Below are 12,686 nucleotides of genomic sequence, written 5' to 3' on the forward strand. Positions count from 1 at the left end.
GGTGGCCTTCCTTCCTCATACTGTCTGTGACCGGTGGACCGGAGTCAGCGGTAGGGCAGAAGTGTCCGTTATCCGTTCAGAAGTGGCCTTTATCAAACTTGTCGTGAAAAATGGGGGCCCGCGATGACGAATACGACTATCTTTTCAAAGGTAAGACATTTAAAGATAGGGCAGCGATGCAAACTTTTTGGTGGACGTGAAGTTAGGTGACAGCCGTCACCAGTACGGGGCGAGGAAGTCTCCTAGCTGGCTTGGCTAAGCGCTACTGGCAGCTAACGGAACGGTTTACATTATACGTGTCTACATTAAAAAAAAAAGTTTACCAGACAACGGTATTTGATCGTAACCAAATGATGCTGCCTGACAACATACGTGTTTCGAGGAGGGGGGTCGGGGTCCGCAATTAGTACGTGTGTGCTAGGTAGCATGAAGTCACACTGATGGAATTCGCTATGGTCAGATGAGTAGTGCGACTCAGCGGCTAACCCGTTAGCATTATAGGTGCTAAGCGCACAGCTGATCGAGGCAGTTTTCATGCGTTTTATTGATGTCGGTCCTACAGAAACAATGTGGTGGACATACGCTTCCTATGCTCTGGACTGAGATGTGAACACTGCGACTGATGTCATCATAGCCATCCCTGCTTGTGTTGTTTATTGTTGACACTGTGTGTGTGTGTGCGCGTTTGTTTTGAGTCAGGTGGGTGTAGTCAACCCCACGGGCCATTAAGACACGTCAATGATGTCATGCGACCTGGCTTTAATTTCAACAGCAATGCACTCACTTTGTAAACGACTTTGTGTACGATCTGTTGTGAGTTCCTCAGTGCAGCGATGTGTTGGGGGATCATGTACAGCTGCAATGCTTTGACTACCAGCTGCAACACTAACGCCCATGTTACCTTGGTAGCGTCTTAATATTTGCTTTGATTGCGGAAACGTTGCGAAACTACAGTTGGCACATCATCAAGAAGGAGCCCGACGCAACGCCCGAGAGCAGACATGTTTAGACATCCTTGCAATCAACAAGTCAGCAGCGCAATGGAGCAAGACCTGCCACTTCCGTTGAGTGCATCAGATGGCAGCTCCGCGTTGGATGTTGAATAACTCTTCTGCATGAGGTGTAGCAACGGTTCAAAGCTGTAGGCCAGCAGCACCATCAAGGAGTTTTTGAAAGGATGAGCCAAACATCAATGTCCCAGTATTAATTTGGCTGCTGCGCCACCTGTGTGTATTTTGTCATTGCCCTGTGTGTGTGAGTGTTATATTTATGTTGTGTGTTTTCCTTCTAGTTGTACTAATCGGTGACTCAGGAGTAGGGAAGAGCAACCTGCTTTCCCGCTTCACGAGGAATGAGTTCAACCTGGAGAGTAAGAGCACCATCGGGGTGGAGTTCGCCACCCGCAGCCTCCAGGTGGACGGCAAGATGATCAAGGCTCAGATCTGGGACACAGCTGGCCAGGAGCGCTACAGAGCAATCACATCAGCGTGAGTCGGGTTGGTTCGTTTTTGGGAGGACACTATTCCTATTTCTATTTTTATTAATTTTTTTGACTACTGCTTTATTGTCCAAATAGATACACATTTAAATTATTTCTAAAAAGGGCTCGTCACGTCACGAGTCATTAATTTCACAATGTTTGTGAATATTTATTTTTTGTTGTGGCATTCTCTCAACAATTTCCTTTTTGCCTGCAGTGCATCATAGCTAATGGGGGGGGGGGGGGGGGGCTTCAGTTGCAGGTGTTCAATTAGGGGGAGGGGCACCCAGTTACAAGTGTCTGAATCAAGAATTAATATTTACTCATCGCGGAAATGTTGATTTTGTGTACAGCTGATTTTGTGTACGGTTGTATTCAGTTTCTAATTTCATTTTTATCTCTAGAAAATGGAACCTGGCTATGGCCATGTATGGCTCCATATATTCACTCCTTCCTTGGCCTGCAGGTACTACCGGGGCGCGGTGGGGGCTCTCCTGGTGTACGACATCGCCAAGCACCTGACCTACGAGAACGTGGAGCGCTGGCTGAAGGAGCTGAGGGACCACGCCGACAACAACATCGTCATCATGCTGGTGGGCAACAAGAGCGACCTGCGCCACCTGCGGGCCGTGCCCACGGACGAGGCCCACGCCTTCTCAGGTGAGGCGCCGGCGGTCCTTCTCAAGAAGCGTGGTGTTGAGAAGAAGCAAGGAACGAACTTTTAAGAGTTGTTAAAGGTGACATATTATACCACCCGGTGTGATTAGCCATTACAAGCCGTTCTGAAGAATGGCCTCTTCTGAAATCACAAGTGCGCGTGTTTGCTGGAAGGATTAGTCTACCAGCCTAGCCCGTGGACTGTAGCAAACGATGCTCATCTATCCGTCATAGATCTAGATGGATGCACCATCTAGATCTATGACGCTTCTGACCTCACCCTTGTGAGGTCAGAAGCGGCAGAATTTCAAAAGAGCTCGTAATGGCTAATCACACTCACACCTGGTGGTATAATATGTCACTTTTATCCGAGCGATTGTTAGTGCTCGGTACTTGGTTCTATAAAAATCCTTATTGTACTGACGGCGTAATATTGTTTCAATTTATTCTGACCAATGTACTCCATAAAAGCATCGGTTTAATGCCCTAAATGTAAATGTGAATGTTAACTCAGAACCTGTGTTTTTGTCTCTGTCCACCTCAGAAAAGAACACGCTCTCGTTTATTGAAACCTCCGCCTTGGACTCTACGAATGTAGAAGAAGCGTTTAAGAACATTTTAACAGGTAGGAGGCATAAACCATACGAACAATATTCTCCCATGTGCATTTATACGCCTTGCATTCCTATGTCATACCCCGTCTCCTCCGTCTCTCTGTTCAGAGATCTACCGCATCGTGTCACAGAAGCAGATGTCCGACAGATCTTCGCACGACGATTCTCCGGGCAACAACGTGGTGGACATCAGCGTCCCTCCCACCACCGACGGTCTGAAGGGAAACAAACTCCCGTGCTGCCAAAGCCTGTGACGGCGTCCATCACCGTCATCAGTTACTTCAGCATCATCATCATCATCATCATCATCATCATCATCATCATCATCATCATTATTTTCAGCATCATCATCATTAACTTCACCACAACCACAATCAACACCACCATCATCAACACCACCATCAACCTCGACATCATCATATGCCGATGGACTCCCCCTGAAATCTCCTTCTTCCATACAGTTGTGTTCTGCTCCTGAGGGTTCTGACTCCTACGGTGTGTACCTCCTACGTGAAGAAAAAAAAAAGTATCTGGAGGCCTCGACTGTTGTTCACGACTGACTGTTGGTTCTAGTTCTGTTTGTGTCGTCTGTTTTTGGTTGGCTCGTTGCTTTGCTCTTCTTGCATTTCATTTAGCATTTTCATCAAAGGAGCGTACATCGACACTGATTGTATGACCTAGTCCTTTGGTTGGACTGGCGAGATATCTCGAAGAATTTGTCGTTTTGTACTCCAACTAGCAAGTTTCTTTTTTTTTCTGTGAAATGAAACCATTGCGGTGATATTGTGATGCTATCTTTGTCAAATCTGGATTTGATTGTTTTCTCTTTTCTCTTGTTCTTCACTTACCTCGGTAGCTGGGGTTCTTGGGCGTTTAACAGGGCAGCTTTGCTTTAGAGCTATCTTTCTTTAGTTTGAGCCAAGGTTGTGTGGTCAACAATGAGTATCAGCCGGGGTCCTTAAGTTTGATTGAGGTGATAGGTTGGAGTTTGGCCAAAATACATCAATAGTTTATTTAATTTTTTCTTTGACAGCATGAGTTTGCATAAATACCAAAGAAGTTGATTAGATTACTGCAAACATTGGGATGATATCACAGATACGCATGTCTTTCAACATTTTTTTTTATCATTTTGTTTAATATTAAAAACTTTTACCCTTCCTCAATGCTTTTATTGTCATCAAGCCACCGTTCTTGTAACAATAACAACACAATAGCTACATCACTATTCCACCTCTTTCCTAATCAGTTCAATTGGCAATATACCTTACTGCCATATCATAATTGAAACGCTTTCAAGTAGGTTCCTATAGAGAAGTTCCAAGGAATACAATGCTGGGTCCTTATATCATATGATATTCATAACAAACTCCCATGCAAATAGTTCCGTGGGAAGCACCTCTAAAAGCTTAGGAATTCTACGGACTTAAGAATGCTTGGCATGTGCATGTTGAGGTCCTGTATGCCCAGCTGTCCTTCAATAGCATGCCACTCCTTCAGGCGGAATCAGGCACAACAGGTGGGGACCATGTAGACTGGGTTAGGGGTGTGGAGGAGCGGCTAGTGTCTTATGAGTGACTGACCAAACTTTTTAAACGGAATGGAAGAAACTTTTAACTTAACATAAATGTTCAGCCAACATGCAATTAGAAACATTACTAGGATTTAAGTTTAGGTCACCCAGAATGGCTTGGGCTCCCCTAGAATAAATATACAAACCGCGTAAGGTGAACGGTACAAAGCACAGTTAGTCACTATATCCACTTTTTAGCCAATACCTTAGTTTTCCTTGTCCCTTCGACCATAAATAACATTAGTTTGGCTCCGTCTCAGAAGGACAGGCGATGCCCCCTCCCTTCGGAGTATTTTCTTAAAGGGTAACTGCTAGATCCAAGGATCTGTGCGTACAGTGGGCGACTCCTCTTTTCGTTACCAACCAATCACTAATCATAACATACGGTGGGGGGTGCTCGGATTGGTTGTCAACGGCCAGCGGCCCCGCCCTCTATACACTCGGGCCCTTGGATTGCCACAACCCGGTTAAACCTACTTTGCTGAGTCTGAGGAAAAGCGGAACCTTGCCTGCTGTTGTATATTGTCAGCTGAGCACAAGCTAGACATGTTGTTAGCCATCTTAGTAAACGCGTTTAAACAACATAGCCTCAACGGCAGGTATCACCCATGTGTGATGTTTAAGTAGTACAATTTGCACGGACGCATCATCTGATAAAATGAAAACGGAGCCAAATTCGAGGTAATCTTTTCTATTTCTCCCCCCCACCCAGTTTAGTCACATAGCTTACCTGCTAACGCTAGCAGGCGACGCGCTAACAACACAGCTGAGAGGATTGTGGCATGGATGACCTATTACTAGAGTGTGTCTATCTATTATATACTGATGGCAAATGTGAAAGCAAAATGACCAAAACAAGCTATCTACGGCCTAGGTACATAGTCATGGGACGTAATACACACTTGAATGCATGATGTGCTGCTTTGCAATTTGGCCATTAAAGTTGCATTCACACTCGTGTCTGTCAAACACACACACACAGACTGTCAAACACACACACACACACACACACACACACACACACACACACACACACACACACACACACACACACACACACACACACACACACACACACACACACACACACACACTCATGTACTTCTGTCTAACTGCATTTTAAACGCATTCACTACAATTGTTGAAGTATGTTGTAAACGGGTGACAGCACTGTAGTTTGCCGTTCCTTATGTATCCACTCTAATAAGTGGAGGTCTCCATACACATTTTCATATCGATACCCACAGACTCACTACCAGCTATTTAAATCCCATTCGACGGATCTGTTGTTGTCACGCAGCGTTATCTGAAGGGCGACAGGCATTTTCCTTTGGCCGCACCTCTAGTCTTTGACTGACTGACTTTGCGATACATGAGAGATTCCTTAAGCCTTAGCTGATGACTATGACTCCGAGCTGCTGAATGGTTACAGTGCAAAACACATGGGTGCCAATGGCTAAGATCGTCTTAGTTGTTGCACTGTATCAAATGAGATGTAGACAGAAGAGCAGCATGCTAGTTTGTTATCCATTTATTTATATGCTTTTGCTGTGAAAGAGGACATGCATGTAATGTGTAATTTTATATTTAATTGGCCAATTCGGTCTCAACTCATGATATCAAAATGACAGTGTGGGCCGTGTATTCATTCTCTCAACTTATTTTTCTGGCTCAGTTGGGCCTAACCCTTCCAACCCGTGGGAGAGAGCAGAAGTGCCTTCTTCCTTCTCCCCCACCGTCAACCCCTCGTCCCTGAGACTAACCCCCCCCACACACACACACCCCCCCGGACCTGCGTGCCACTTCCGTAACCATGACAACGGGGGAATGCTGTCACCTGCCCGGCTCCCTGTGCGACTGCGCCGGGAACGCCGCCCTGTCCAAGGGCGTGGAGGAGGTGTGCGGCGACGGCCAGGCCGCCCAGTACTTCACACAGGTCACCGCCAAAGATGGCCGCCTGCCGTCCATCGTCCTCAAACCTCCGGTCTCACAGAGGTGAGGCTCACGCTGGGAACAGAATTCATGTGTTCAGACTAGTTCACCTGGACTCTGCATAGCCTCCCCCCTCACCTCCCCCCCTCCACCCCCACAACCTTCTTACGCTTTTATTGTATGTTGTTGTACGTCCTCACACTTAATCTACACATATATTGTGTGTTGTACGTCCTAGCACTTAAAAATAGTACTTTGCATTGTACGTAGCATCGTGTAGCATCTTATCCTAGCTGGCTTTGTTGTATACTGGAAATGGGTTAACCTAGTGATTGTTAGCGCTGTGCACTTGGTTCTATGAACCTCCTTACTGTACCGACAGAGATATCTGGTTGTTTCTCTTCTTCTGACAAATGTACTTATTGCAAGTTGCTTTGGAAAAAAAACGTCTGCAAAATGCCCTAAATGTAAATGTAAATGTAACTGAAGGACTTTGAATTGATGGTAAAAAACTATTTATGGTTTACTGGTTTTCACCCCAGCCGTTATATGGCTTACCAAACATGTCAGTGTGGTCTCAGGTAGGCTCAGCTCTCTGGGCATGCCCCCCCCTTATGGACTCAAGGCATGGTAAACGTACTGGAGCACAGGTTAAAAATGTCACTGATTCTGAGCGCGCCTCTGCTCCGCCCTCCCAGCGACGGACCCATCTGCCGCATCTGCCACGAGTGCGGCGCCGGCGAGAGCCTCCTGTCCCCCTGTGACTGCACGGGCACCCTGGGCGCCGTGCACAAGAGCTGCCTGGAGCGCTGGCTCTCCGCCTCCAACACCAGCTACTGCGAGCTCTGCCACACGGAGTTCACCATCGAGCGCCGGCCCCGCCCCCTCACAGAGGTAACCCCCCGCCCGACGCATACTGGTATCGGTATCGGAACGACTCTTTTGCAAACCTCCTCATTTCCGTTCCCCCACACACACAGTGGCTGCGGGACCCCGGCCCCCGGAACGAGAAGAGGACCCTGTTCTGTGACATGGTGTGCTTCCTCTTCATCACACCCCTGGCGGCCATCTCGGGCTGGCTGTGCCTGAGGGGCGCTCAGGACCACCTTCAGCTGGAGAGCCGGCTGGAGGCGGTGGGCCTCATTGCCCTCACCATCGCCCTCTTCACCATCTACGTCCTCTGGACTCTCGTAAGTCACGCCGGGCTTCGTATGGAAGTAGAGGGCTGATTATGGTTCCACGTCGACGCAACGCAAGGGGGTCCGGGGAACTATTATGTCCTTGCGTCTACCGCAAGGGCCCGACGTCATGTGCGCCTCCCAACATGTGTAACCTTGAGTCGAGGCGACGCAGTAGCAGGGGCTGTGGTTACTCCGCCCACTAAAACCCGATGCAGAACCAAAACAGCCGTGGTCGTTGCGTTGCGTGGAGCCATAACTGAGCCTTTAGACGTGTGCGTCAATACACTGTACGAGACCTTGAAAAGAAGCCACAAAGAGCTGAACTCCTTAAGAACCAGATAGGTCGGTTACTGCGGTTACAAGTACTCTTTTATGCACTCTCTCTGTTATCACCAATCAATAATCCAGACGATAAACCATAGGTTACATTGGTTAAAAACTATTCAGAAGAGAGATTCAAATTGGTCTTGTTTTTTTTGGATGGTGTGTTAAACATGTACTGTTGCGCAAGTTCTGTCTACGGGCTTGCTTGCCGCATGGAAAGCGAGCTCTGGTAGACTGTTATTGCTCGACACATTGTTGAACAAACGGACTTATGGAAACATATGACTTGTACAGAAATGACTGGTCAAGGAAAAGGTTGCAGCTAATATGAGCTGTTCCTCTTTTCTGCGGCCGTACGTCACAACAGTGCTACATAAAGAGGTTTCTACTTATGCTACCTGAGTTGAGATTGCTGTCTGTCTGTCTGTTTGCACTGTTGTGTCCCCTTGCTTCAGTTTTAAATAGCAGAAGTGGACAAACTGCCGTTTTCTCTGCCCCACTGTAACCACTGTTTCCTTGAGAGGATGTAGAACATTAACGAATGACGGAAACTCATTTAGTTTTGGCCGTCTCTCTGTCCACTCCCTGTCTGTCCTTGGCAGGTGTCCTTCCGCTACCACTGCCAGCTTTACTCTGAATGGAGGAGAACCAATCAGAAAGTACGACTGCTCCTCCCCGATGCCAAGGGCTCCCACACTACCCAGCATTCCCTGGTGTCAACCAAACTATTGAAGTCTGCAGACGAGAGCATCGTATGAGATTGAGTGGAGAGCACAGGTAATGTCGCTATGGTAATGCCTGAGGCTTTTGAGAGGAATCCCCGATGGACTTTTAACAAAAAGCACTCGTGGATACGTGTAATACTATTTCATCGATTCATCGATTCCATCAGCACTTTTTTTTTGTACATGCTGTTTTTCATTGAGTTCATTGTTGCCCGCAACACTTTCTCTGTCAAACTCTCTGGCCCTTTACTACAGCGTTTGCTGAGGCACTGAATAATGCTCTCCAACACTTACAGGACTTGCAAACACAAAGAGCCTAGGGCCTGTCTAATCTAATTATTTTCAGTAATCAACCATCAAAAAGATTTCCTTAAATATATGATGTTTAAAGTTTGTGATTTGGCCCTTCATTAGTCTACACAGGAAAAAACAAGGCCACACCAAAACGTCTCTGATTCATTCTGAGGGATAAAACCTTGGTACTTCCCTTAATCTCATCGGAATATATCAATCCCTTTTCTTTGGGATGAGAATATAAATTCGAAAGGCTTGTATGTCCAGGCCTCAGAAGGCGTTTCTGAGACCAGACAATAAAGCACTGAGCTGGATGGTTCTCAACGTGATGTCCTGTTGAAGAGGCGCTTCTAGGCATGGCCTCTCACTCCTACTCACTGGTTTCCGCTATTATCTAGTCGTTTTCTATTTTATTTATTACTTTATACCAACTAGGGCTGAGAGGAAAATCCTTCTTGAGCATTTATTATTCTTGCACAGGCCGCCAAAGTGCCACAGCTGTGACACGTTGGTGTCAAAGTGTTTTTATGTGCTTTCACAGTACTAACAGAGGAATTATACACATTTGACAAGACTGTTGATTAGCTCCTATTACGTGTGGCAGCAGTTGCTCATTGTGTAAAGTGGATTATATTTCTATGTAAGGGACCTGATCAATCCCAACCAGCTCTGTCTGATTCCAGCACATGGCCTTCATCTATCCAGTCATTGGATATTGTGTTGTAAAAAAGAAAAAAAGAAGAGATTTTATATTAATTTGCTGCAGTCTGGTGCTATTTCTCATTTCTCGAGAACCAGCGGCTTTTGTTTCTGTTGTAGTACTTTCCATGTGTTGGATGGATTTAAATTCATTGGTGACCCTCTGTTGGTGTTTAAGCGTTTAAGTTCTTCCTAATGTGCCGTTCTTCACTTGATGTCATGTTTATTGTAGTGGTTCATTCTCATGAGTGTGTCTATTATGAAGTGTCCCCCGTAGGTTCCAAAGGAACTCTTGTCCATGATGCAGCCAGGCCAAACATTGAGGTTTATGCACACTGTTCTTATGTGGTATTTTTTATGTGTATAAATAATATTTTCTGTTTTTTATTGTAATCATGCTTGAACAACATTTTGCTAATTTGTAGATAAGTGAGTCTGACAATTCCATTTATGGAAGTGGTTTGCTGTGGTTACTGCCACCTACAAATGTATACTTATGCAACAATCGTATAGTAACTAAATGGGAGAGGCTTCTTAATGCAATTAATGAGTTAAAATAACAAATCAATGTTTTGAGAAAAGAGAAGAGGTATTTGGAGAAATGTCTTGACTGTCAGCAAACATGTGATTGCTTATCCCCTCTCCTTTGCTTTATAGTGTTGATGGTCACTTTAAACTTTTTAAATTATTAAATCATTATGGTACAAGGGAATTGGGTATGAGTGATAATATATTAATAATGCGATTTTAAATAGGTATAACCCCAAAGCACAACACCCTGTTGCACAAACACAGAAACCCATCCGTAGATTGATTCCTGTGTTTGGCCAACGAGGTGAATGTTGTTGTCATTCAGAGACGCCAGCGCGGTTCTGTCTGCGTGGTTGGTCTGAGTCAATCAGCTATACATAGACATGAGTTTACTGTGATCAGCCACTGGTTAGGGACGCATCCTATTAGAACCTTGCATTGCGACAATACATGCATCGATAAAAAGTGCTGTTTGCAGATTCTCTATACGGGTTAGCCTATACGACACTTGAACGTAAAGATTGTATAGAGTGCATCTACTTATTGTACAACAAGGAGCAGAACACCAAGTTGCTCACACAAGAGAGCCAAACTAAGTCTCTCTTCTGCAGTGGGCTGTGTACACAGGTTGTCTACAATATATGCAAACTACCATCTCTCAAGGGGCCGTAGACCTGCTTTCTCATTTCTATTTCTATTGCAATTGGAAAAAAATAGTCATGGGTTGTATTCTGTCCAAAGAACCGTTGAGTCATGTTTTTTTTAAACACAGTTTGTGGCACTCGGACTCCAACGCTGTGGAGATAACCAGTAGGAGCATCCTTTGAATTTCCAACAAAGAAATCGGGATTTCAAATTATAATTTTGTACATCACAGGGAACATGTTTTTTTTGTGTGATATTTGAATTTGAATATTTGTACATCTGTTTTTATGGGGGCGGGGGAGTTACCAATGTATCCATTTGTAATTTATGTTTGAAATTATTCATGTTAGTAAGTATTATGATGTGCAGTTAAGAGGGAGTTAAGTCTTCACTCAACTACTGTTATTTGCAATTCAACAGAGACATGTTTGCAACGCAAATAAAAGACAATGCTTCATAACGGGAGGCAGTACATGGCTCATAATTTCTTTTTCACAAACCACCACCAGTCCACCACCCTCCCATCTGAGTCCTTGCACCAACTCTTTGAGGTGAACATAGCGTGCCTATTCGAGAGTCTGTTAACTAGTGTGGGTGTGGAGCTTCTATCACCCAGCACAGCGTTGGGTAAACAGAAGTCTTAGCCTCTTCTGTTAATTTCCACCACGAGATGAAGTAAACATGACCCGGCCCCAACAGTTGCAAATAAGATATATTGGAATGGTTTCAGTGTGCTGCTGCAACCGTAAAGGCCCTGTGTTTGCAGTGCGTTTACATGACCCTCAAGAAAATCGAATTATTGGGTTAGTCCAACTATGATTGGATTATTAAGATTGTTAGTCGAATTAAGTGTGCATGCATCGGGTCGGATCGGATTTTGTGTTCTGCGCATGCTCGAGACTTCTCCCGGGGGCGTGATCCGGAAGTATAAGGAGGCGATATGAAGTGTATCATCATCAACATGCATTCTTCAGTACAAACTATGCTTCTATAACGAGAGTAGCGTATGTGTGTGCGCGAGAATGGCAGTGTGCGTGTTTTTTTTCATGACAACCAAAGAAAAACAACAGTGTCACCCCTTATGTTTTTTTTCATGACGACCAAAGAAAAACAACAGTGTTACCCCTTATGTTTTTTTTCATGAGGACCAATAAAAAACAACAGTATTACACCTTATGTTTTTTTTCATGAGGACCAATAAAAAACAACAGTCACCCCTTATGTTTTTTTTCATGACGACCAATAAAAAACAACAGTGTTACCCCTTATGTTTTTTTTCATGACGACCAATAAAAAACAGTGTTACCCCTTATGTTTTTTTTCATGACGACCAATAAAAAACAACAGTGTTACCCCTTATGTTTTTTTTCATGACGACCAATAAAAAACGACAGTGTTACCCCTTATGTTTTTTTCATGACGACCAATAAAAAAAAAGTGTTACCCCTTATGTTTCTTTTCATGACGACCAAAGAAAAACAACAGTGTTACTCCCTATGTTTTATTTGATAAATATTGACAGTGTTATCCCTTATGTTTATTTCATGACGGCCGATAAAAAACAACAGTTACCCCTCATGTTTTTTCCATGTTGACCAATAAATAACGACAGTGGCACCCCTGTCTACGTTTTTGAGGGGATCCGAACATGAGCTTTTTAGAGTGTTAACCTCCAAAGTTAACAATGCACCAGCAAGACACCGGAAAAAATCATCACAAAGGTTATGCTTGACTTTAAAATTCGCATGAAATAGAGACACGAGTCTTCCAACATAAGACATCAACCGGACTTGAACATCGATCTCCAGGGGGTTAGCTCACAGCTCTCTCCACTTCCCACGGAGATTTATAAAATAATTATGTCTGAGGTTATATATGACAGTGCTATAGACATGATAGCGTTGTGTTTAAAATTAAAGATATTGTGTTTTCCACAGAAATTGAGCCACGGTCTCCAGTGGGTTAGGCAGAGTGCACTCCACTGCACCACTGAGGTGATGACAATACACAATAATCAATCATCAATAAAGA

The 12,686-nt window shown here is 44.6% G+C and overlaps 2 protein-coding genes across 2 annotated transcripts; both read left to right on the forward strand.

Annotated features, from left to right (window-relative positions):
- The first annotated feature begins 3 nt into the window (after positions 1–3).
- Positions 4–3,912, forward strand: LOC115555203 (ras-related protein Rab-11B). The gene is made up of 5 exons (XM_030371903.1): positions 4–150; positions 1,292–1,487; positions 1,947–2,140; positions 2,682–2,762; positions 2,860–3,912. Exons 1-5 carry the CDS (start codon positions 111–113, stop codon positions 3,003–3,005), a joined length of 657 nt encoding a protein of 218 aa, XP_030227763.1. The 5' UTR covers positions 4–110; the 3' UTR covers positions 3,006–3,912.
- Positions 3,913–4,786: 874 nt separating this feature from the next.
- On the forward strand, positions 4,787–11,120 carry marchf2 (membrane-associated ring finger (C3HC4) 2). The gene is made up of 5 exons (XM_030371902.1): positions 4,787–5,005; positions 6,000–6,319; positions 6,955–7,150; positions 7,237–7,446; positions 8,364–11,120. The coding sequence occupies exons 2-5, from the start codon at positions 6,138–6,140 to the stop codon at positions 8,517–8,519; spliced, it is 744 nt and encodes a 247-aa protein (XP_030227762.1). The 5' UTR covers positions 4,787–5,005; positions 6,000–6,137; the 3' UTR covers positions 8,520–11,120.
- The last annotated feature ends 1,566 nt before the right edge of the window (positions 11,121–12,686 follow it).

This window comes from Gadus morhua, chromosome 12 (assembly GCF_902167405.1).
Source record: "Gadus morhua chromosome 12, gadMor3.0, whole genome shotgun sequence".
Taxonomy (NCBI): domain Eukaryota; kingdom Metazoa; phylum Chordata; class Actinopteri; order Gadiformes; family Gadidae; genus Gadus; species Gadus morhua.